The following is a 25,087-nucleotide window of genomic DNA, read 5'->3' as shown; positions in this document are numbered from 1 at the left end:
TGAGCGTGGGCCAGCCCTGCGGTTAGCGATGGCCAACAGTCAGAGGTGACCTGTGAAACTTCCCAGCTGGGTGTTGACATGGACGCGGCTTCCTCTTGCACTCCTGGAACGTTCCCTCGTCAGGCCAGCTCCACGCCATGAGATGCCAGGCTGCCCAGAGAGGTCCCGTGAAGGAGGACGGGGCCCCAGCGGAGTGCCCACTGACCACAGGCATCCACGGTGGACCATTCCACCCAGGCGAGCCTCGGGGCAACAGCGGACACATAGACACAGGTGCAGTAAAAGCACTACCCAGCTGATCCCGGCAGCCCACGTGATGTAAGTGGTGGCTGATTTAAGACACTTAAGTTTTGGGTATACAGGTGATACCATTTTTTATCTGTTCAGCATCCCATCCTTTGGGGGAGCCAACCTGGCCCCCTCCAGGTGGTCCCCAGCCCCCCTCCTTCCCACTCTTTCCCCTCTGTTGCTGTCACAGGTTGGCCCTGCCCGTCTTCCAGAATCTCCCTCTGGGGCTGGAGGTGTTTGGAGCTTAATCATCTCGTGGGCTTGCCCTTAAAAACCCAGATTTTCTCATTCTAGCTGCTCGGCTTGCTTCTAGGTCACGTGCCAACACTGGCCCCTCTCCCCCCTCCCTCCACACCATCTCAAGTTAGTTTCTCCTGTTTCCACTAAGGAGCCACGAATGACACAAACGTTGGCAGGAGGGAGGAGATGGGAGGCCACAGTGCCCTGGGCCAGGGGCTTGGGGACAAGTTCTCACCTGAGAAGGGAGAGGTTCCCGAGGTCCCAGGGTCCGTGGCCCTGTTGCCGAGAGCTGAACTGCTGATCGTGTCCAGTGGGGGGTCTGCACGGCTGCCCCTGACAGCGGTGGGCCGTGGAGAGGGGCTCGCTGACCCCGCAGTTCTCACCCGGCTGCGGGGTGATGCGCAGGGCTGGTTGGCTGCTCTGCTCGGAGACTCCGTGCCGGCGCCCCTGGGCTGAAATCCTGGAAAACTGAACTGGGGGCAGAGCCCGCAGGCGCTGCACGTGGCACTGGCTCAACTTGCAGTCACTGCAACAAGAGTGGGGCGTTCGCTGGAAAAGGCTGGAAGCGGTTGTTTGAAAGTCAACACCTGGGAGGCCTGGGAAGCTCCCAACCCAGAGGGAGCAGTTCCCGCGCTGGTGGACGGTCGGGAATTCCCACAGCCCTGTCTTGCTCCCAGAAGGCTCCGGGCAGCGATCCCGAGGGTAGCCTGGGGACAGAGAGCTTCCGCAGAGGGAAATGGAAGAAGTCGTGGGTTTCCTGTCACCATTTGTGAGACAAGGACCTGCCCTCCGGACGATGAGTGTGCCCTGCAGGCTGGTCCACCAAATGCCCTCCGTCTGGGGGGGCAGAGAGCAGTTGGCCCCTCGTTAGAACTGGCCCTGGGCGCCCCCTCCACCTCACCCGCCCACCGGAACCTGGCTCTGCCACCCGGGAGTGCGAGTCTGCCTCTCTTCATCTGGGCCTGGGAGTCCTCAGGGCCCCCCAGGCCTGCCCACACCTGTTCCTCCTGGGCCTTTGCTGCTGAACCCCTGGGAGGGGTCAGCCTGGTGACTCTGGGGGCCCAGGGCTCTGTCCTGTCTGGGGCCAGTGGGCCAGGCAGCACGTGGGCCGGGGGGCAGGGCTGGTCCCTTGGGTGGCACAGCCCCTCCTCCCAGCCTTTACTCATTAGCCAGGCTGTGCGGTGCCCCGGCCGGCTGGGTGAGGCTGGCTGCGCGGGTGCTCTGGCCTGCGGCGTGGCTGCTGCCTGGGCTCGGAATGGACGGCCCCCGGGACATGGTCCCCCAGGGCCGAGGGAGCCGCTGCCCTGCCCTCCGCAGGCTGGTCCCTGTCGGCTTCGGGGCCGAGGCGAGGACGCTCGTTGTCCTTTCTGGACCCCCGGTAAGGAGGTGGCGGTGGGTGGAGGGCCGCCACCCAGGCATGACGCGAGGGCCGGGCAGGGGCTGCTCACGACCTTGCCCAGAAGCTGCCCATGATGACCGTGTCCAGGTGGCCCCAGGGGCTACTGCCCAGAGCCTGGCAGGGCCTGACCCCCTCAGCAGCGGGCAGCCCCCCTCCTCCCCCCGCTCCCCCCCACCCCGTCAGAAGGGGCAGGCGTGTCCTTCGGGAACCCACGGGAAGGCTGGGCTGAAAGCCGAGAGGGCGAGTGAGGTCCCCTGCTGCAGGAGAAAGGCAGCCTCTGCCTGTTTTATTTCCAAAGGGAAAATGGCTTAGATGCATTTTTTTCCTGACCGTAAAGACTAATAAATATGTGCTCGCTGTATGAGTTTCAGTCAACACGAAAAGTTAGAAAAAACTTCTTTCTAATCCCAGCCCCTGGACAGAGCCGTTCCTAAGGTTTTGGTGTCTTGAACCCCGCTCCTCTGTGCGTGGCCTGATGAGCTGGTGACGATAGCATCGCCAGCGGTACCCTCTCCAGCCCCTGTGCTGGGTGCTGCTTGGCGGGGAGACCGGGGCTCAGGGGTTAACACAGTTGCGCAGCGGGGGATGGGGCGGGACCCGGGCCTCCCATCACCCAGCCTGGCTGCTGCAGCAGCCTCGGCCGCATACTCGCTCCCCCGCTCTGGGTGACTTGCCCTGTGGCCTCGAGGGGCTTTTGCGGGTCTTTGCTCGGCCTCGCAGGGCCTGGAGAGCCTCTCTGGTGGGGCTGGGCTGTGAGGGGTCGGTAGGACTGAGGGGCCCTTGACCGTGGCCGCCGTCCTCCAGTTCCTCTTCCAGATGCTGAACTTCATGACCTACGTTGTGAGCTCGGTGTTCTGCGGACACCTGGGCAAGGTGGAGCTGGCGGCAGTGACCCTCTCGGTGGCCGTGAGTACGGCCAGGGCCGCAGGGACCTTCCCCCCAGGGCTCCGGGGAGAAGAGACAGCCTAAGGGCACAGCCAGACCTCAGGGCCTCGCCCAAGGCACACCACACGGCGCGGGCAGGGCCCGGCCAGGACGGGTCACGGGCTGCTGGGCAACCCCCCAGGCACAGGGTCCCCCCTCGGGCTCTGCCTGACAGACTGCGCTCTCTCCTGTGTGTGCCTCCAGTTTGTCAATGTCTGCGGAGTTTCCATTGGATTTGGCTTGTCCTCGGCCTGTGACACCTTAATGTCCCAGGTAGGTGGGCCTCCGAGAGCCTGGCAGGGGCAGAGCCAGTCCTTCAGCTGCTGCAGAAACGGTGGGGCTGGGGGCCCACCTGAGGCCCCGTAATGTCCCCTGGATCTGGGAGCTCGTCAGGCCCTGGGCTGGGGCAGCTGTCCCTGGAACACCCACCCCCAAGGGCCACGTGCTGCAGGGACCAGACCCTCCCCTTGAAAAGAGCCCGGGCAGCCGGGCGAGAGAGCCCTGGAGGGAAAGACAGTCCCCTGACCTCAAGTGCGAGGGCCCACGGACGGGGCCTCCAGCTCTCGGGGGCCCACAGCCCAGCGGGGCTTGGCTCCGGGGGTCCCGGGCTCACGGTGGGCCTGGCTGCCGCTCACCCCCAGGGAGACTTGGCAGGTGCTCTCGTGCCGGGGGGCGGGGGGCGATGCCTCCCCCATCGGGAGCTGTTGGCGAGCCAGGCGCGACGGGCGGACGGAGGCTGGGGCTCGGCAAACAGCTGCTGCTGTCCCTCTGTGAGCAGGCCGCGCCCCCGCAGTGGCCGCCCCGGGTGCGATGGAGGGCTGCCCCACCCCGCCCTGCCGGGAGCCTGCGGCGCCCGCCCGCCCCCCAGCCCTGGCAGGGCCCCCGGGGCGGCGGGCAGGTGCGCGGGGCGTGGGCGCTGACGCGCTGTGTTTCAGAGCTTCGGCAGCCCCAACAGGAAGCACGTGGGAGTCATCCTGCAGCGCGGCGCGCTGGTTCTGCTGCTCTGTTGCTTTCCCTGCTGGGCGCTCTTCCTCAACACCCAGCACATCCTGCTGCTCTGCAGGCAGGACCCGGCCGTGTCCAGGTACCCCGGGCGGGGGGACCCCTGGCGAAGCCCACCCCCGGGCCCCGCGCTTCTCTGGGCCCCGAGCTGTCGCGAGCGCGGCCCCTCTGGGACGTTGCGGGGTTGCTTTGGAGTTGCTCCCGCGCAGCCTGCTGCTCCAGCCGTGGCCAGCAGGGGGCAGATCAACGGCCAGTTTTAACTGAGGAGGAAAAGACAGGATTTGCGTGGTGTTTGTGTTTGTGTCCCAGCGTGTGGTTGGAGCCTCAGAGATGCTTTTTGAAGAAGTGAAGGGTGCACCACCCCAAATTCCAAACAGTGGAAACAGGACTGAGCCCGACTTCTGATGAATCACGTGCTTTGTTATTAATTTTAGATTTGGCCCCTCATGGGAACACCTTGCTCGTTTAATATTATGCGCATGGAATTTGGTTATTTCTTGATGTGATAGAACCTTTTTTCTCCCTTACAAACCACACGTCACCCCAAATTCAAGTCCCTCAGCCCTGAGACCCCGTGGTTGGGTCCTTGGGCCCCTCCTCCTGCGCCTTCCTAGCACGTGGTGGCAGCCTCCCCCAACCACTGAGGTTCCACTTGACTTGGGGGTCTTGTCTCAGGGGTAAAGCCTGCTGAAGCCTCTCCTCACACCCGGGGGCGCAGGCTGCTCCGCTCAGAGCCCTGGTTCTCCCGCAGGCTGGCCCAGGAGTACGTGCATGTTTACATCCCAGCGCTCCCGGTAAGTCTTCTGCTGAACTTGGGGAGGTTGGGCCCACAGTCCCCAAGATTCTGGCTTTTTGCCTGTCTCCCCATCAGCTGGGGAGGCCATCGGCCCTCATGCTGGCGGCCGAAGGGGCCAGAGAAAAGTTCTCATTTTGGTTGGTGCAGATTGAACTTTTAAAAAGTAGCATGGGGACTTCCCTGGCAGTCCAGGGGTTAAGACCCCGCACTTCCATTGCAGGGGGCACAGGTTCAATCCCTTGTCGGGGACTGCAATCCCACATGCCGCACAGCAAGGTCAAAAAAAAAAAAAGAAAAGAAAAAGTTATTACAATATTATTTTTTTAAAAATGTAGCACGACATGTTTTTCTGATTAGAAAACCATTTATGGGAGAAATTCTGGAAAGCCTGGGGAAGAAAAAATTCAAACCTGTAATCCTACCACTCAGAGAGAACACAGGTTAATCCTTCTCTCCAGGATTATTTCTCTTCGTGGGCATGTGTGTTCAAACGTACAGACTCATGTGTAGTGTGAAACGGGGCCAATGTGTGTATGTTGTATTATAACCTGTTTTTTCCCTTTCAAATAAATATGTCATTAGTCTCTTGATAGCCTTCCACAATATCCATTTCAAAGGCGATGTAGTATCCCCTAGTGCCATAATTTATTCACCAATCCCTACATGTTAGGTATTTAGGTTGTTTGCAATAGTCACTATTATAAATTAGATTGTGATAAATATTCTTATAGAAAAATCTTTGTGAACATATGGAATGATTTCCTTAAGATGCGTTATTGGAATTAGAGTTGCTTTGTCAATGGCTTTTTTTTTCCCCTTTTAATTTATTTTTTAATTTTTGGCTGTGTTGGGTCTTCGTTTCTGTGCGAGGGCTTTCTCTAGTTGTGGCAAGCGGGGGCCACTCTTCATCGCGGTGCGCGGGCCTCTCACTGTCGCGGCCTCTCTTGTTGCGGAGCACAGGCTCCAGACGTGCAGGCTCAGTAGTTGTGGCTCACGGGCCTAGTTGCGCCCCGGCACGTGGGATCTTCCCAGACCAGGGCTCGAACCCATGTCCCCTGCATTAGCAGGCAGATTCTCAACCACTGCGTCACCAGGGAAGCCCTGTCAATGGCTTTTGATGCCAATTTGTACCAGTTCTACCCCCAAGAGCAATATTCTCATGAGCACAGAGTATTATTAAAAATTTTTTTCCAATTAGAAATGTTATTTTAACATGCATTTTATTGCTAATGAAGGTGAGCATTTTTTCGTGTGTTTGTTGATCATTTGTTTTCCTTCTGTGAATTGTCCATATCCTTTGCTTATTTTAGTGGGTTCACCTTTTAATTATTTTAACTCTTGTTAAATAATTTCTTAACCCTTTGACATGTCACAAACATTTTTCAGTTTTTCACTTGCCTTCTAATTTTCGATACTTTTTTTTTTTTTTTTTTTTTTTGCGTTATGCGGGCCTCTCACTGTTGTGGCCTCTCCCGTGGTGGAGCACAGGCTCCGGACGCGCAGGATCAGCGGCCATGGCGCACGAGCCCAGCCGCTCCGCGGCATGTGGGATCTTCCCGGACCGGGGCACGAACCTGTGTCCCCTGCATCGGCAGGTGGACTCTCAACCACTGCGCCACCAGGGAAGCCCCGATACTTTTGACTTAGAGTTTTTAATGCATAGTAACAGTCCCATAAATCCCATCCTTTATGATGTCTGTCTTTGGGCTTAAAAACAATGAACCCATTGCAAATTGTAGAAGCATTTGCCTATATTTCCTCTGAACCCTTTCAGTGGTTTCTGTCGTTACATTTAAGACCGTAATCTAACAGACTTTTTCTAAGACTCATCGAATATTCTCTCCTTTCTCTGTTAATTTATTAAATACTAAATAAGCAGTCCATCCACTCCGATCAGTTTCTGAGATTCGAGACCCACCCAGTGGTCTGTGTGTCCACCCCCAACCCATTGCTACACTGTTTGATTTGCTGTGGTTCAGTGCACGCGGTACCAGGTGGCAGTGCTGTTTCGGGGGAGTCCATCTTCTCATCTCCGGCACCCCCTATCCTCCTCTGCACACCAGCACTGGGGATAGAGCTCTTAAGGAGGGGGCTGGGAAGGGGGCGGGTCAGGGTGAATGCGTGCGGGGTGCCCACAGGGGATGCCAGGCCTGGCAGGGAGCCCCAGCCTCACCCTCCTCCTGTCTGGAAGGCCAGTGCCATGACCTCTTTGGGGCCTGGCCAGCTCCACATTTCTTCTGTATCATGGAAACCACCTGAAAAGTCTGGTTTTTCTCCTCCGAGCCTTTGGCTATTCAGACCAAGTGAAGGTATCTTGTCAAACAGGGCCATTGGGGCTGTGTCAGGGGGAAACATCACGTTATCAATGTGGCAGCAACTTTTTAATCAAATAAACAAAGTCCCTCCTGTACAATGGTGCTGCAGAGTTTAACTACCAATAAAATAAGAATCATAATGACTCTTGATGTTTACACGATGCTTACCTAACTCTTGGAGCACTTAAATGTGCCAAATACTGTTTTGTAAGCACTTTGCAATGTTAACTTTGTATATGAACGTATGTATAAATATTAGGGATTCACACGCATGTTATTGTGTGTGAGGAAACTGAGGCACGGAGAGGTTAAGTAACTTGCCCAAGGCCGCACAGCTCACAAGAGGCAGAGCCAGCGTCTGAACCCAGCTCCTTGCTCTTGCTGACTGAGCGGTGCTGAAGAGAGGCGGAGGGCTGAGGGGAGGGTGCACAGGGCGTGCAGGCCCCGGGCCAGGCCTTGACAGAGGGCGGAAAGGACAGGGCGGTGCCCCTGACACACACACTGACGCACAGGCCCTCTCTGTCCTCGGCAGACGGGGAAAGGCCCACCACCCCCGTGGGGTCTCCAACCCGCTCTGCGGAGGCTGCTGCTGCCCCCCCCCCCCCGCTCCCTCAGTCCAAGGCCTGCCCCCTCCAGGTCCTTGTCTCTGGCGGCTCGAGCCAGGCCCAGGGTGTCCCGACCTGTGGGTTTGGGCTCAGGAGCTCTGCGGCTCTCAGGCCACCTCCCTGCTGGTCCCAGGCCGGGGGCTGGAGCGCAGGTTGGCACACAGCCCATCTCTGGGGTCCCAGAGGTACCGTGGTGAGGCAGTTGCCCCACCTCATCTAAGAAGTGCCTGTTAGTGTCCGTCTGGTGGTGTTTCGGTAGTCGTTGCTCACTTCGCGTGTGTGTTTACTTTATACAGGCAAATTTTCTTTACAGCCTGCTGGCCAAATACCTGCAAAACCAGGTAGGGGGCCCTCGAGGAGCTGCCCCGGCCCCCACCCCGTTCCAGTGGGCGGGGCGCCCGCGGTCCCCTCTGCGCTTTGCCCCATCCTGATCGCCACACGGGGGCCCTCGAGGAGCTGCGTGTCCCCAGCCCCCACCCCGTTCCAGTGGGCGGGGTGCCCGCGGTCCCCTCTGCGCTTTGCCCCATCCTGATCGCCCCACGGGGGCCCTTGAGGAGCTGCGTGTCCCCAGCCTCCGCCCACCCCCCTCAGTCTCACCCTCACCTACTTCAGGGCATCATGTGGCCCCAAGTCCTCAGCGGCGTCGTGGGCAACTGCGTCAACGGGCTGGCCAACTACATCCTGGTTTCCGTGCTGGGCCTGGGGGTCAGGTGAGCACCGGGGCTGGGGCCCCAGCATCTGGGGGTCGTGGGGAACTGGGGGCTGCTGTTCCCTGGGGTTCTTGGGACCCGCTGCCAAGGAGACGGGGTGAGGAGCTGCTGCCCACCCCTGCCCGGCCTGCCCGAAGGGGCCCAGAGTGGGTCTCCCCCGGATGGGGCCCATCCTGGGATGGGGTGCCGGCAGAGCCAGGCCCGTGGCCCTCCCCGCCCGGGCCCGGACTCAGCCGTGGCCCCAGCCCTGCCGTCCCTGCTCTGCCAGGGGCTCGGCCTGTGCCAACACGGTCTCCCAGTTCACGCAGGCCGTCTTCCTGCTGCTCTGCGTCGTGAAGAAGAAGCTGCACCTGGACACGTGGGCAGGTGCGAGGGCCGCCCTTCCTGGGGGCTGAGCGGGCAGGTGGCAGGCGGGGTCCCAGCTGCAGCCCATTGCAGGAGGCCTGGCCCGGGCCTGCCCGCACGTCCCTCAGGGCCCCCTCCCCGGCCTCCCCGGCCCCCCCGACCCGGAGGCCCGGGCTTGCCCATCCAGTGTGCCAGGGGGCAGGGCCCTGCTGCGGACAGGCCCAGGGAGCTCTCTGCCGGCTCCCTGGTCTCGGGATGGAGACTGGAGGAGCAGCACGGGTGGTCGGCAGCGGCGGTGCCCACGTTGTTCGCTGAAGCTTCACGACACCTCGTTAGCCCCGTTTATTTACGTGGAGGAAGCTGGTGCAGAGAGGGTTTGTCATTTGCCCCAAAGGCCAGAGGTGGTACGTGGTGGAGCCTGGACCGAACCCGTTCCCAGGCCTCAGGTTCTGAGCTCTTAGCCCCTGAGACAGCGCCAGCGGCACTGGCCAGGCATCCTCCTCCCCCCACGAGCTCCCTCCAGCCCCCACCAGCGCTGGGGCCGCTGGCTAGCCCCCCACAAGACGCCCAGGTGCCCGGGCCGAAGGCAGGAAGCGGGGCAGGGGGCGGGGCCGCAGGGTGGACCGCGGCTCAGCTGGAGGGCCTCTGCTCCTAGGCTGGTCCAGCCAGTGCCTGCAGGGCTGGGGCCCCTTCTTCCGCCTGGCCGTGCCCAGCATGCTCATGACTTGCATTGAATGGTGGGCCTACGAGGTCGGGAGCTTTCTCATGGGTACGTGGACAGCTGGGTGCGGGGAGCCGTGTGGGCCGCCCCCCAGCTCAGGACCCCCTCTCCCGGATGGGCGGTCCCCCAGCCCGGCCCGTCTCCCCACCGGGCCGTGAGCTCCCGGCGCTGCGCGGCGTAGGCCTGGTACTGAGTGGACGCCTGGGGCGTGGTGGTCAGTCAGCGAGGGAGTGAGGCCCCGCTGATGCGTGAGCAGCTGTGGGCATCGCCTGGCACGTTGTACGCTCATCAGTGGACTCGGTCCAAACAGCCAGGGCTGGGGTGGCCCCTAGAGACCTGCCAGTCCACCCCTGACCCCATCGGAGACGAGAACATGGACCCCAAGAGTTAGGTGGTCCGGAGTCACCCGGCAGGGCTGAGAACTGAACTCTGCTTTCCTGCCTCTGGTCCAGTTTTTCCCTTCTTCATCACACCTCATACACAGAGGAGAGACCCTGACCCTGTAACACCTGGGCAGGGGTCTCCTGGAGGGCTGGAGCCCAAGCGGGAGCTTTCTTTGCTGCATCTGCCCTTGGAAACTACTGGCCCCTCGGCCCCCGAGCAAGGGGCTTGCTGTCAGCCCAGGGCTGTGGGCTGGCCGGCCGGGCACTCACCATGTCCCCTGCCACCCCCAGGCCGGCTCAGCGTGCTCGACCTCTCTGCCCAGGCCATCATCTACGAGGTGGCCACTGTCGTCTACATGGTGAGGCTCGATGGGGGCGCCTTCGCCATGCCCTGCCCCCAGCCTGGCCCCCTGACGGCCTGGGGGTGTCAGAGGAGGGGGGCGCTGTCCCCTCAAAGGCTGTCTCTGTCTCCCGAGGCACCCTCTGGACCTCCTGTACCCACCAGGCCCAGGGCCTGCCAGACACACGTGGCCCACGGCTGCTCTGCTGAATTCACGATGTTGCAATTGTTTTGAATTAATTAGCACCATTTAAAATAGGGAGATTTCACATCACAATCTAGATATTGGCATTTTTTTGAAAAATGGGACATGCCATTTAGCAGTGAGCCCACGTTCCTGCACACCCCAGCTGGTGGGAGCTGGGGAACAGTGGCCCTCGTGAGGGCATTTCCTCGCGTCCACCGTGGACCCCGCAGCTCCTTCCTCTCCCCCGGACACGTGGGTTGTCCCGTGTCACTCGTGTAGCATCTGCCAGCCTCTTGGGCCATGCAGTCTGTGACCCTAGCTTTAATCAAAAATCATCACGCACTAAACTAATTTATAAGGTGATTCTTGTTATGGATGGCTTCCGCTGAAACTTTTCTTCTTACAGGGAGCTTTTCTAACATAGTTAAGACCACATCCACCTCTTCTTTTTTTTTAATTTTTATTTATTTATTTTTGTGGTACGCGGGCCTCTCACTGTTGTGGCCTCTCCCGTTGCGGAGCACAGGCTCCTGACGCGCAGGCTCAGAGGCCATGGCTCACGGGCCCAGCCGCTCCGCGGCATGTGGGATCTTCCCAGACCGGGGTACGAACCCGTGTCCGCTGCATCGGCAGGCAGACTCTCAACCACTGCACCACCGGGGAAGCTCCCACATCCACCTCTTTAACATGCATTTACTCCTGAGTTTCCGGCAGCGCGTTGATTTCGGTTGCCTGTGATGTCTGATGGCCCGGCCCGGTGGGTTTGGCCCTGGGTAGCCCAGCCCACCTCCCAGGTCTCGGCCTGTCGCCAGCAGCCTCGCGGGCCCCGCCCCCCGGGACACATCCTGCCTCCCTCTCGGCCCCCGGGGCAGGAGGGGAGCTCTAACCACCACACCTTATTTCTCTGATCCCAGATTCCCATGGGGCTCAGCATCGCGGTCTGTTTCCGAGTGGGGACGGCCCTGGGAGCCGCAGACACCGTGCAAGCCAAGCGATCTGCCGTCTCAGGCACCCTCTGCACAGGTGGGTGGGGTCGGGACCTAGGCGGGGGAGGGCTTGGGAGCCAACAGTTCACCTTCCAAACCTGTCATACCTGCCACGTGGCCTAGAGCAGCCCCTCTGACCAGCAGCAAGCCTGCTGTGCTCCTTCCGCTCCTTCCCTGCCGCTGGGGTTCTGGGCTGTCAGTTGCCATCCCTTAGTGCGACTCTGGGAAAGCCGGTCCCCCTTCGAGCCTGCCCTGCCGGCATTTCCACGAGCTTGGGACCTGCCCATCCCAGCCCTCAGAGTGGCCCCATCTGTGTCCATCCTGCCTCTGCTTTCTGCAGCTGCCAGGCTCAGATCAGCTCCTCGTGCGGAGCAGTGGCTCTCAGGCTTCAGCCCTGGGGGTGGGGTAGGGGTGTGTGTGTGAAAACACAGACCCCCACCTGCCGGAGTTTCTGACTCCGTAGGTCGGAGGTGATGGTCTGAGAATATGCATCCTCTAACCAGCTACCAACGATGCTGCTGCAGCCGGTATAGGGACCCCACTTTGCGAACCACAGGAGGAAAGGCGTTTCACATGTGGTGCCCTCCTTGCCAGACCACAAACGAGGGTCTTAGTCCAAATGAACATGGGGTGGGGCTGGACAGGTGGAAGCTGGGCCGTGCCTTTGGTCTCTTACAGTTGGTACCTCGCTGGTCGTGGGCACCCTGTTGAGCCTCCTGAGGAATAAACTGGGCCACATCTTTACCAATGACGAGTAGGTAATCAGTTGTCTCACTTCTGGGGATGCCAGGTGCTCCCCAGCTGGTCCCCAGAGACGCCCCCTCTACTGCTCACCTGTCGGTAGATGGCACCAACCAAAGGGCAGGGCAAAATTTGGGGGCTTCTCGGGGGGTTAAGACGCATGTCCCCCAGACACAGGGAAACTCAGAGACAGGAGCATCAGTTACGTTGGCGTGGGGCAGGGGCAGAATAGAAGGGACGCAAAGGACACTCCAAGGATGCGCTCGTGTCTTATTTCTCCCGTTCTCCTGCAGGGAAGTGGTCGCCTTGGTCAGCAAGGTCCTGCCGCTTTACGTCGTCTTCCACCTGTTTGAGGCAGTCTGTGTGAGTCCTCCTCTGACCCGCCCCCCACGTTCACGCACCCTCCCCGAGGCCGGTCAGGGCTGTGAGCGTTAGCTCACCGATTTGCAGAGAGGGCTGACCGGAGAAGAAGCGCCCGAAGTGTCCGCTCGTGTTGGTTCTGTCACTCAAAATAATGAGCCCCCTTCTGCTGTGCAATTCCAACACGCCAGAGACGCACGCAGATGAGCAGAATCCTGAACCCTGGCCCCAGTGCAAACTCACGAATCCGTTCCTTCCTCGTTCCCCGGAGCGGGGGCCAGGAGCAGTCGCGCCAGTTGCCAGAGCAAAGGGACGCTTCGGAGGAGTGGGTTGGCCCAGAGTACAGCGGGCCTGACTTCCTGCTCCTGTGATCGCTAAAGGGCAGGTCCCGTTTAGTGCAGGTTTGAACTATGTGAACTTTTAAAAGCGTGGCAGAAAGAAAAAGCACTGAAGTTTCATTTGATAAGCAGAATTTTGAAATTCTGGGTCTTCTACTTCACATCTCGGGTCCCGTGAATCTTTCAGGAAGGCATCCCGAGCGTAAAACCCACGTCTCTTCATGGAGTGAGTGCTTAGCCAGCAGCACTGAGCACTGGGGCAGACACCTGCACGAGGATTATCATCAACGCTTATGGAAAATAAACAACCTTGGGAGAAACTATTCGTGCAGGATTTCTCCAAAAGCCCCAGTGCTCTCTGCCCAGTTCCCTGTATGTTCCAGGACTGGCCTTTGAATTTAGCCGGGCAGATACCTGGCGCACGTTTCTGACCTCAGCAGGACCGCTTGCTCTGGGCTGGTTTTCGGCATCAAATCCATAGCGTTTACCGCAGAACATTAAGAGAAACTAGCTTATGGGTTCTGTTTTTGCTTTTGTCATGGGCTGGTGTTAAGGGCACTATTATTACTTTTTCTCTAGCTCCAAGGTGAGGCCACGGCTGAGAGATTCCTCCTGCAATGTAAGGTCAGGGGGTGCTCTGGCTTCTAAATGTTCTGAAGGCAGCACCTCTCCGTTCAGTTTGCCCACCAGGGAACCCAAGGTAGACGTGCAGTTAGCAATTGCAAGGGACCTTAGAGCTTGTGTATCTGCATCTATCATCTTTCCCCCCGGCTAGATCTATATCATTCTTTTTTTTTTTTAATTTATTTATTTATTTATTTTTGGCTGCATTGGGTCTTCGTTGCTGCGTGCGGGCTTTCTCTAGTTGCGGCAAGCGGGGGCTACTCTTTGTTAAGGTGCGTGGGCTTCTCATGGCGGTGGCTTCTGTTGTTGTGGAGCACGGGCTCTAGGTGCACGGGCTTAAGTAGTTGTGGCGTGTAGGCTCAGTAGTTGTGGCATGCGGGCTCAGTAGTTGTGGCATACAGGCTCTAGAGCACAGGCTCAGTAGTTGTGGCGCACAGGCTTAGTTGCTCCATGGCATGTGGGATCTTCCCGGACCAGGGCTTGAACCCGTGTACCCTGTATTGGCAGGCGGATTCCTAACCACTGTGCCACCAGGGAAGACCCGATCTATACCATTCTTAATTTATGTGTTCCATGGACCTAATATTTATTTTATATTTTTTATAACTTTCTTGAGTTTTAATTTACGTACTATAAATTCATGCATTTTAAGTACATAAGTCAATCCTTTAAAATAAATTTATACTTGTGCAGCCAGCACTGCAATCCAGTTTTAGAATATTTTCATCACCCCCCCCAAAATTCCTGGGGCCTGTTTTTTTTTTTTAATTAATTAATTTATTTTTGCTGTGTTGGGTCTTGGTTTCAGTGCGAGGGCTTTCTCTAGTTGTGGCAAGTGGGGGCCACTCTTCATCGCCCGCGCGGGCCTCTCACTATCGCGGCCTCTCTTGTTGCGGAGCACAGGCTCCAGACGCGCAGGCTCAGTAGTTGTGGCTCACGGGCCTAGTTGCTCCGTGGCATGTGGGATCCTCCCAGGCCAGGGATCCAACCCGTGTCCCCTGCATTTAGCAGGTAGGCTCTCAACCACTGCGCCACCAGGGAAGCCCATGGGGCCTGTTTTGAAGTAACTCCCTGCTCCCATGGCCAGCCCTAGGCAATCCACTGACTTGCTTTCTGTCTGTGTGAACTTGCCTTTTCTGAATATTTCATAGACATGGAGTCATATAGTATAATCATACAGTCTTCCGTGTCTGGTTTCGTTCACTTAGTGAAATGCCTTTGAGGTTTGTCCATGTTGTGGCATTTTTCAGGACTTCGTTTCTTTTTTGTGGCCGAATGGTGTTCCATTGTGTGGCTGTCCCATGCTTTGTGTACCCATTCATCAGGTGATGAGCGCTTAGGTTGTTTTCAGTGTTGGCTGTTGTGACTAAGGCTGCTGGGAGCACTCACGTACAAGTCATCACGTGGACGTATGTTTTTGCTCCTCTTGGCAGAGCCCTAGGACTTGAATTGTTAGGTTGAGGCGTAAGTTTATTTTTAACTTTCTAAGAAACCGTTAAGCTGTTTTCCAAAGCAGCTGTACCATTTTACATTCCCACCAGCAATATATGGGGATTCCAGTTCCTCCCCCTCCCTTGCCAATTCTTGGTATTGTTTGTCTTAAAACTTTAAAAGCAGAATTTATTGTTAAGACCAGTTTTGGGTTTACAGAAAAATTGAGAAAATACAGCGAGTTCCCATAAACCCCTGTCTCTTCTCCTTTCCCCTTTTATTTACATCCGGTATTAGTGCAGGACATTTGTTTAGTTGATGAAGGAATATTGATACATTATAATTAATTAAGTCCGTCGTTCTCCATAGGGTTCATTGCTGGCATTGTACATTCTATGGATTTTGACAAAGGTATAATGACATGGACCCACCATTATAGAATCATACGAGATACAAACTGCTATATATAAAATAGATACACAACCAGGCCCTACTGTAGAGCACAGGGAACTGTATTCAACGCCCTGTGATAAACCACAGTGGAGAAGAATGTGTATATCTCTATATATCTGTATCCGAATCACTTTGCTGTACAGCAGATACTAACACAACATTGTAAATCAACCGTACCTCAATTAAAAACAAAGAATCATGGGAGTTCCCTGGTGGCCTAGTGGTTAGGATTTGGCACTTGCGTTGCGGTGGCCCGGGTTCAATCCCTGGTCAGGTAGGGCCAAAAAAAAAAGGAATCATATGCATAATTTCACTGCCATAAAAATCCTCTCTGCTCCCCATGTTCATTCCTCCCCTCCTCCCGCTGTCCCCCTCCCTCACCCGCTGACCATCTCTGATCTTTTTATTGTCTCTGTAGTTTTGCCTTCTCCAGTGTCTTATAGTTGGAGGTAAACAGCACGTAGCCTTGTCAGGTTGGCTTCTTTCATTTAGTCATGAGCACGTAAGGGGCCTCCACTGGGTCTTTTCGTGGCCCGACAGCTTGTTTCTTTTTGGCACTGATGCTTCCCTGTCTGGACGGAGCACATTAAAGGACAGGGTGGTTGCTTCCAAGTTTGGCCAATTATGAATAAAGCTGTGAACATTATTGTGCAGGCTTTTGTGTGGACATAGTTTTCAACTCTTTCTGCAAATCCCTGGCTGCATGGTGGTTGGATAGCATGGTAGTATTATGTTTAGCTCTGTAAGAAATTGTCCTACTGCCTTCCAAAGTGGCTGCACCATTTTGCACTCCCATCAGCCATCGGTGAGAATGCCTGTTGCTCTGCATCCTCGCCAGAATTTGGTGTTGTCAGTGTTTTGATCCTAGTCGTTCTAACGGGTGTGTAGCGGGGTCTCATTGCTGTTTTAACTTGTAACTTGCAACTGACACGTAATGTGGAGCATCTTTTCATACGCTTATTTGCCATCAGTGTGTCTTCCTTGGTGAGGTGTCTGTTCAGAGCCCATTTTAAAATTGGCTTGTTTTCTTATTGTTGTGTTTTAAGAGCTTTTGTTTAGTTTGTTTTTAATTTTTATTTTTATTGGAGTATAGTCGATTTACAATGTTGTGTTAGTTTCAGGTGTACAGCAAAGTGATTCGGTTATACATATATACGTTGTAAAATGTATTCTTTTCCATTATGGTTTATCTCAGGATATTGAACGTAGGTCCCTGTGCTATACAGTAGGACCTTGTTGTTTATCCATCCTATATATAATAGTTTGCATCTACCAACCTCAAACTCCCAGTCCATCCCTCCCACACATCCCTCCCCCAATAATTCTTTATATGTTCTACACATAAGTCCTTTATCAGGTATATGATTTGCAAGCCCAGTCTGTGGCTTGACTTTAATTTTCTTATTTATTTATTTATTTATTTTTAAAAAATACCTATTTTTATTTTTGGCTGCATTGGGTCTTCATTGCTGTGTGCGGGCTTTCTCTAGTTGCGGCGAGCGGGGGCTACTCTTCGTTGTGGTGTGTGGGCTTCTCATTGCAGTGGCTTCTCTTGTTGTGGAGCACGGGATCTAGGTGCACAGGCTTCAGTAGTTATGGCGCGTGGGCTCAGTAGTTGTGGCACACGGGCTTAGTGGCTCCGTGGCATGTGGGGTCTTCCCGGACCAGGGCTCGAACCCGTGTCCCCTGCATTGGCAGGCGGATTCTTTTTTTTTTTTTTTTCTTTTCTGTACGCGGGCCACTCACTGTTGTGGCCTCTCCCATTGAGGAGCACAGGATCCAGATGCACAGGCTCAGCGGCCATGGCTCCTGGGCCCAGCCGCTCCACAGCATGTGGGATCTTCCCAGACCGGGGTACGAACCCGTGTCCCCTGCATCGGCAGGCGGACTCTCAACCACTGCGCCACCAGGGAAGCCTGGCAGGCGGATTCTTAACCACTGCGCCACCAGGGAAGCCCCCTCACTTTCTTAATCTTTTGAGCTGCAAAAATTTGCACTTTTGATGTAGTCCAGTTTCTTTTCTTTTCTTTTATGGCTCACGCTTTTGCTGTCATATATAAGAAATCTTTGCCTAACCCAAGGTCACAAAGATTTTCTCCTATGAATTCTTCTAGACATTTTATAGTTTTAGGTCCTACACTTATGTTTATGATTCATTTTGAGCCCGTTTTTGTGTTTGGTACGAGGTAAGGGTCTAAGTTTATTTTTTTGTGTGTGGATATTCAAGAGTCCCAACACCATTCTTGGTGTGTGAAAGGCTATTCCCTCCCCAGTGAATTATCTTGGCACTTTGGTCAAAAATCAATTGGTTGTAAACGTAGTGATTTATTTATAGATTCATAATTCTGTTTCATTAATTTATATGCCCATCCTGTGCCAATACTACACTGTCTTAATTACTGTAGCTTTATAGTGAGCTTTGAAATAAGTTAGTATAAATCTTCCAACCTTGTTCTCTCTTTTTAATTGGTTTTGTTCTTCTAGATCCTTTGCATTTCCATATGTATTTTAGAACCAGCGTGTTAATTTCTACTAAAAAGCCTGCTGGGATTTTGAAAGGAATTGTGTTGGCTCTGCAGAGCAACTTTGGGAGAATTGTCATCTTAACAGTATTGTTAAAATGGACATGGAATGTCTCTCCGACTAGTTAGATTTTCTTTAATTTACCTCAGCAATGTGCTGTAGTCTTCAGTGGTCAAAACCTTGCATTACTTTTGTTAAATTTATCCCCAAATATTTTGTTCTTTTTGATGGTATTATGAATGGAACTCTTAATTTCATTTTTAGGTTGTTCATTGCTAGTTTATAGAAAGATAATTGATCTTTGTTTATTGATCTTTTATCCTGTGACCTTGTTAAACTCATTCTAGTAGTTTTTGGTGTGTGGAGTCCTTAAGGTTTTCTCCATATAGGATCATGTCATCTGTGAATAAGGAGTTTTACTTCTCCCTTTCCGTCTGGCTAAACCTCCAGTACGATGTTGAGTGGAAGTGGCAAGAGCATACACCTGTGCCTTGTTCTCGATGTTAAAGGGAAAGTATTCAGCCTTTCAGCATTAAATATGTTATCTGTAAAATTTTTATACATGCCCCTTATTGAGGCTGAGGAAGAGCCCTTCTCCTAGTTTGAAACATTTTCTCATGAATGCGTGCTGGATTTTGTAGAATGCTTTTTCTGTATCTACTGAGATAATCACATGGTTTTGTCCTTTATTACTATGGTGTAATTACATTAATTGATTTTCAGATGTTTTACCTTGCATTCCTGGGATAAAACCCTCCTGATCATGGCGTGTATCTTTTCTAATATATATCACTGAATTTGGCTTCCTAGTATTTTGTTAAAGATTTTGCTTCTACATTCATGAGAGATATTGGTCTGTGATTTTTATCTTTTCCTTTGTGATATCTTGATCTGGCTTTGGTATCAGCATATCATTGGCCTCCTGGAATGATTTTGAAAGTGTTCTCTCCTCATACCTATACATTTTGAGTTTGTGAAGGATTGGCATTATTTCTTCTTTAAACATGTGATAGAATTCACCAGTGAAGCCATCTGGGCTTTTGTCTGGCTTTTGTCAGAAGATTTTTAACTAATTTAATTTATTTACTTGTTATAGATCTATTCACTTTCTATTTCTTTTTTAAAAAATTTATTTATTTTATTAATTTATTTTTGGCTGCGTTGGGTCTTTGTTGCTGTGCGCAGGCTTTCTCTAGTTGTGGCGAGCGGGGGCTACTCTTCGTTGCGGTGTGCAGGCTTCTCATTGCAGTGGCTTCTCTTGTTGTGGAGCACGGGCTCTAGGCGCGCGGGCTTCAGTAGTTGTGGCACGTGGGCTCAGTAGTTGTGGCTCGCGGGCTCTAGAGCGCAGGCTCAGTAGTTGTGGCGCACGGGCTTAGTTGCTCCATGGCATATGGGATCTTCCCGGACCAGGGCTCGAACCCATGTCCCCTGCATCAGCAGGTGGATTCTTAACCACTGCGCCACCAGGGAAGTCCCTCAGTTTCTATTTCTTGTTGAGTTTGTTTTAATAATGTGTGTCTTTCTAGGAGTTTATTCACTTCAACTAAATTGTCTAAATCTTTGGCATGAAGTTGCTCATAATATTCCCTTAAAGTCCTTTTCTTTAGGGAAAGTAGTAATGTCTCTCCTTTCATTCCTAATTTTGGTAATTTGTGTCTTCACTTTCCTGTTTTCTTGGTCTTATTTTACCAAGGTCAAATCCTTAGTATAAGTGTTCGTCAGTTTTGTGGATCCTATCAAAGAACTAGAATTTTGGTTTCATTGATTTTTCTCTGCTGTTTTCTGTTGACTGTTTCAATGAATTCCACTTTAATTCTTATTATGTTCATCCTTCTGCTTTATTCAGGCATAGTTTGCTTTTCTTTACTGGTTTCCTAGGGTGGAATATTAAGCTACTGATTTGAGACCTTTCTTTTCTAATATGGGCATTTAAAGCTATACATTTTCCTCTAAGTATTGCTTTAACTGCATCTCATAAATTTTGATATATTGTATTTTTTTTAATTCAAAATATTCTAAAATTTCTCTTGTGATTTATTTTTTGACCCGTGGGTTGAGAAGTGTGTTGTTTAATTTCCAAATATTTGGCGGTATTTCCAAAATTCTTTCCGGTAGACATCTCTAATTTAATTCTGTCGTGGTCAAAGAACATCTTTTGTATTAATCCAGTCTTTCTAAACATATTGCGAGTGCCAAGTCATAACCACTAGACCTCCAGGGATCTAGATGTACTGAGGCCTGCTTGGTGATGTACCATAGGTCCATCCCAGAGAGCAGCCTTTCCCCAAGGCCTGCTGTTTTGTTTAGTCTTGCCTGTGATCCTGTCTCCTCCACAAACTGCAGCTGCTGTCCCTGCTCAGTTTTGTATTTTGTTTTTCTTGTTTTTAAGCTTAGCTTCCTAGGGGTCACCCCTATGTCTGCATAGCTCAGTGTTCAGCCAGTTACTGTTTGGAGGGGACGCTCAGGCACCTCTGACCGCTGGTAGGGCTTCCGTTCTCTGCTGAAGGAGCCGAGTATGGGCCGGGGCCCACGCACAGTTCAGGCTGTTTTCAAGTCTGCCCCAGCTTTTACTTTCTTCTGGGTCCTCCTGTGTCTCTTCTGTGCATGTGCACAGGCTCCACTGTCCAGGATGTGTGGGAGGCTTGGGCCTGCTACAGCCTCTGCTACATGCATGCTCAGCCTCTGGTCCACTTGGGACAGAGAACTTACCAAGCATCCCCTGCCCCAGCTGTTTCGTCTCATTGGAGCTCTCTGTAAAATCACTTGTCCACCGGTCCACTGCTTCTCCCTAACAGGCCCACAGCCTCAGGCTAGCGGGCCCACTGAAACTGTCTCTGTAATTCACAGTGCTCTAAAGGGCTTCTCAGCCTTGGCACTACTGACATTCTAGGACGGATAATTCTTCGTTGTAGGGGGGCTGTCCTGGGCATCGTAGGATGTTTAGCAGCAACCCTGTCCTCAGCCCGCTAGATGCCAGTGCACCCCCCCACCCCGAGTTGTGACAACCAAAACCAGCTCCAGACATTGCCACATGTCCCCTGGAGGGCAAAACCACCCCCCAGATGGAGAAATACTGGTCCAGAGCACATCAGTCGTAATTTGGCAGAAGTCTTTTTTTAACCAGAAAGGATCATCTTTTATGTCATGATATATATTAATGAGAAACATGTGTGCCATATTTTAAAGTTGAAGAGGCACACATCTCCTACCCCCAACGCATTTACCTCTTTGCTCAAATGTGGGAAAGCAAACCACACAATACTCCCCATCCCTCATCTTAACAAAAGTAACTGAACATCTGTTGATCAATAGTGCTGACAGAGCATGCGCGGAGCCTGTAGTTCTTTAGCTCATTAGGTCTGGGATCGAGCTGGGAGGATGAGACAAGTGAAGAGGTAGTGCTTTCTGTAGACAGGTCTCACGAGAGCGTCATCATGGGGGCAGCAGCGGGAAAGGCTGCCTCTTCCATACAGAACAAGACACCTTCACCTGCCGGCAGGAAGGCAGGATAATGCCCCAAAGACACCCACATTGTGATCCCCCGGACCTGTGGGCGTCACGTGGCAAAAGGGGTCTTTGCAGATGTGATTAAGCCGAGGGTCTTGAGTTGGGGAGACTGTCCTGGATTATCCAGGTGGCCCAGTGTTTTCAGAGGTCCTTAGAAGTGAGAGAGGGGGAAGCAGAGATCAGAGCGATGCCTTTGCTGTCTGGGGCCCGCGGGCAGAAACGCAGGCGCCTCTAGAAGCTGCAAAAGGCAGTGAAGCAGATTCTGCCCGGGGCCTCGAGAAGGAACCAGCCCCACCTTCAGCATAATGGGACCATTTCGTCCTTTTACTCTCAGGAACCGTAAAATAATCCGCGTGTTTTGTTTTAAGCCACCGTTTGTGGTAACTTGGTGCAGCAGCAACAGGAGACCTACACACAGTCCGTATGAAGCGAGTTCAGTTTCCCAAGCCGGTGGGTAGTCCGTCACCAACTTCATCTTCCCTCTCCAGGGAGGCAGTCTAGGTGTCGACCGGGGCTCTGGAGTTGTGTCCGAAATGCAGCGGCTTCTGTGTGACCCCGCGCAGGTCCCCGCTGGGAAGGAAGGGGGACGAGGGCCCATCCTGGTCCCGTGCTGTGGACTTAAACGAGGCCATGCCCCGTAGATTCCTGCGGAAGCCCCCGCTGCTGAGACCCCCGTCAGCCTCAGCGTCACCAACCCCGGCCCCCTCTGCCTCCCTGCAGTGTCTCTACGGTGGGGTCCTGAGAGGGACCGGCAGGCAGGCCTTCGGGGCCGTCGTGAACGCCGTCACGTACTACGTCGTCGGCCTCCCGCTGGGCGTCGTGCTGACCTTCGTGGTCGGGCTGGGGATCACGGGTACGTGGAGTGGGGGGAGGCGGGGCGCCCCGGGCGTCATCAGACACTCCCACCGCCCCGTGTCCCGCAGGCCTCTGGCTGGGCCTGCTGGCCTGTGTCTTCCTGGCCGCCGCGGCCTTCGTCACCTACACCGCCTGCATGGACTGGAAGCGGGCTGCGGAGGAGGTGAGTGCCGTCCCCCCCCAGAACGCCAGGGGCGCGCCTCAACGTCTCCCGTCATGGAGACGGTGCGGTGTCAGCGGCGCCCCTTCCGGGTACCACCCCAGACCCACAAAGGAAACCTCAGCAGCCCAACTGCCAAAGGCCAGACTAAAGCCAACGGCTCAGTCAAACTCGTCTGAACATGGGGGAGCCCCGAGGGTGCTGGGACCTTGGAAGAGGCGATGACAGCACCCTGTCACCGTCGTCTCGGAAGAACTGAAACCTCAGAGGCATTAAAGCCACAGCTTAGGCTGCAGGCTGAGCGTGGAGGGGGTGCTCGCGGACCGAATCCCCACAGAGTGGGGGTTTGCCTTCAGTGTGTAGATCCAGGCCTCCTGACGTCTGAGACAACGGATTAACACAGCCCTGAAACACCACCCCTGGAAAGTCCCCCAGAAGGGCGAACACGGGCAGACCTCGCTGCACTGCGCTTTGTAGATGCTGTGGTTTCTACAAGTTGAAGGTCTGGAGGGAGCCCGCATTGAGCCCGTCTATCGGCGCCATTTTCCCAGCAGCATTTCTCACTTCACGTCTCTCACGTTTTGCTAATTCTCGTCATATGTCGAGCCTTCTCATTATCATCTCCTTTATGGGGAGGTGTGATCACTGATCTCTGATGTCATTATTGCAAAAAGCTGGTGACCTGCTGAAGGCTCAGGTGATGGTTAGCATTTTTCAGCAAAGAGGCACTTTTTAACTGCGGCAGGGACGAGGCTTTTTTAGACATGACGGTATTGTGTGCTTAACAGACTCCAGTATCGTGCAAACATCACTTTTATGTGCACCGGGAAACCAGAAAACCCCTGTGAGTGGCTCTGTTGTGACATTCGCTTTATTGCAGTGGTCTGGAGCCTCCGAGGTGTGCCTGTGTATGACCACGTCCTGCTCGGCCTGCAGGGCACAGCTGAGGCCAGGGTGGACAGCAGGCCGACCAGACAACTCCGTCTCTTTCAGGTGCAGAAACGTGTGGGGCTGCCGCCCCAGGCCGCTGAGAGCACAGCCCCCAGCCTCAGACCCGGGCCTGAGAGAGCAGTCGTATCTTCAGGTAACACTGCCCCGCGTGCGCGGGTGAGCGGGAACCGCGCGAGCCCCAGCTGCCTTTCTTCCTCAGTGTGACAGTGTCCTCCGTCCTAACGCCAGGAGGGTAACACTAACGTCTGCTATCTAAGAGGCCCCGGGAAACAGGCCCCGTCCCTCCCCAGCCTGGGGGGCAGTGAGCCTCGGTTCCGTTCAGATGAGGGAGTGGGTTGAGTGCTTAGGGCTCTTCCCCGTCATCCTGCAAATGCAAAGGCAGGGGATGAGGTCAGAGCACGGGCCGTTGGACCCTAGAGCGTGTTGTCAGCACTTACCTCCTGCCCGGGGGGGAGGCCTGCAGGCGTGGGTTGGGCAGGTCAGCCTGGCTTGACTCAGCGGCGTGCGGGCGCTTCCCGCCGACACCCCGAACCCCACCAGGTGGCCGCTCTGCTGCCCTGGGGCGGGCGCTGGTTATCACGGCCCAAAGCCCCGGTTATCCCAGTGCCTGTGCGTCGTCTTGCAGTGGGGAACCAGCTGCAGACTCTATGGGTTTCACTTGTCACGAGGGAACGTGCAAAGGCAGCTCGACTAAGCGTTTCATGCGTGTCCTGAGGTCACTGGTGAAGGTTAGGCATCACACAGGCTCAGACAGGCACGCGCGTCTGATCTCATCTCACCTTAGCGACAGCCTTTCCTGCACATCCCACGTAGTTCTCTCCTCTGGTCGTGCCGTAGAGAAAAGGCGGGCGTCTCCTGCTGTGAGGGACGTGAGGCGTCGATCATGCACCTCCAAGCCACCCCCCACCCCACCCCCATGCTAAGCTGGCCCCTGTTTGCCTCTGCAGTGGCTACGGGCAGCTACCCTGGCGTGACCCTGACAATGTACTCAAGGCCCGAGGCCCATCTGGACCTCTTCGGGACTCCAGAAGCAGCCCAACCCCTGCCAGCTCCCCCTGGCAGACTGTCGGCCAAACAGCTGGCCATCCGCCGAGGGGCTGCTCTGGGGGCAGCGACGGGCACGCTGGTAGTGGGGCTTGTCATCAGGGTCCTGACTGCCAGGCCCTAGCAAGAAAGGAAGCAGAGTGGCTGCCCACCCCACATCCTCAAAAATAGACCTTTAGCCGGTGCCTCGTGTGACGTAACAGATCTGAATTGCGGTTAACTGCTCTTTAGAAGACCTCAACTGACCGGAAGACGAGGTTCCTGGGGTTGCTACCATTATTCAATAACGTAAATGGCTTCAAGTTGGAGATTTCAAGTCAAAACAAAATGGCAAATGCCACTGTTACATTAAGAAGTGCATATTTCTAGGCTGAGTCTGCTGCCCAAGTCTGTACACAAAGCCTTTGTGAAGCTCTGGAAAGGGGGCCAGCGGGCCCCGCGCGGATCCCCCATCTGCGTCCTGCCCACGCACCCTCCGCAGATCCAGGCGCCGTGAGGCCCCGAGCAGGGCCGGGCTGGTCACCTTTCCTTCAGTCCTCTCGTGGCACCAGCATTTTCGCGTATCACAGACCTTGAGAAACACCTTTCATACAGTAGCCATAAGATACAAACAAGGGCAGCGAAGCCCAGATCGTTGGGCCACGATAAGATACAAACAAGGGCAGCGAAGCCCAGATCGTTGGGCCACGTGGCCTCAGGCTGGAATCTGATGCTGATCCAAGTTCTAGGATGCTTTTGAGGCCCGGGACTCGTGACCATTTCTGGGCTCCAGGCCGCACACCGCCACCTAGTGCGGGCAGCCTGGCCTCTGTCATCTGTTCCTTCAACATCAGTAGCTATAGACACACCCACAGACAGA

The 25,087-nt window shown here is 54.5% G+C and overlaps 1 protein-coding gene across 1 annotated transcript; it reads left to right on the top strand.

Moving 5' to 3' along the window:
- Positions 1-1,768: 1,768 nt before the first annotated feature.
- SLC47A2 (solute carrier family 47 member 2) lies at positions 1,769-24,359 on the top strand. The gene is made up of 17 exons (XM_022560807.3): positions 1,769-1,906; positions 2,732-2,833; positions 3,056-3,124; positions 3,787-3,935; positions 4,605-4,647; positions 7,866-7,910; positions 8,182-8,279; positions 8,548-8,645; positions 9,280-9,393; positions 10,020-10,087; positions 11,170-11,278; positions 11,920-11,995; positions 12,276-12,345; positions 21,939-22,071; positions 22,142-22,236; positions 23,227-23,317; positions 24,132-24,359. Exons 1-17 carry the CDS (start codon positions 1,784-1,786, stop codon positions 24,350-24,352), a joined length of 1,704 nt encoding a protein of 567 aa, XP_022416515.2. The 5' UTR covers positions 1,769-1,783; the 3' UTR covers positions 24,353-24,359.
- The last annotated feature ends 728 nt before the right edge of the window (positions 24,360-25,087 follow it).

The sequence above is a fragment of the Delphinapterus leucas genome, chromosome 19 (genome assembly GCF_059928025.1).
Source record: "Delphinapterus leucas isolate spDelLeu-1000000601 "Yukka" chromosome 19, BTC_Dleu_Yukka2, whole genome shotgun sequence".
Lineage (NCBI taxonomy): Eukaryota > Metazoa > Chordata > Mammalia > Artiodactyla > Monodontidae > Delphinapterus > Delphinapterus leucas.
Note: the sequence above shows the minus strand (reverse complement) of the source record. Positions and strands in the feature narration are given on the sequence as shown.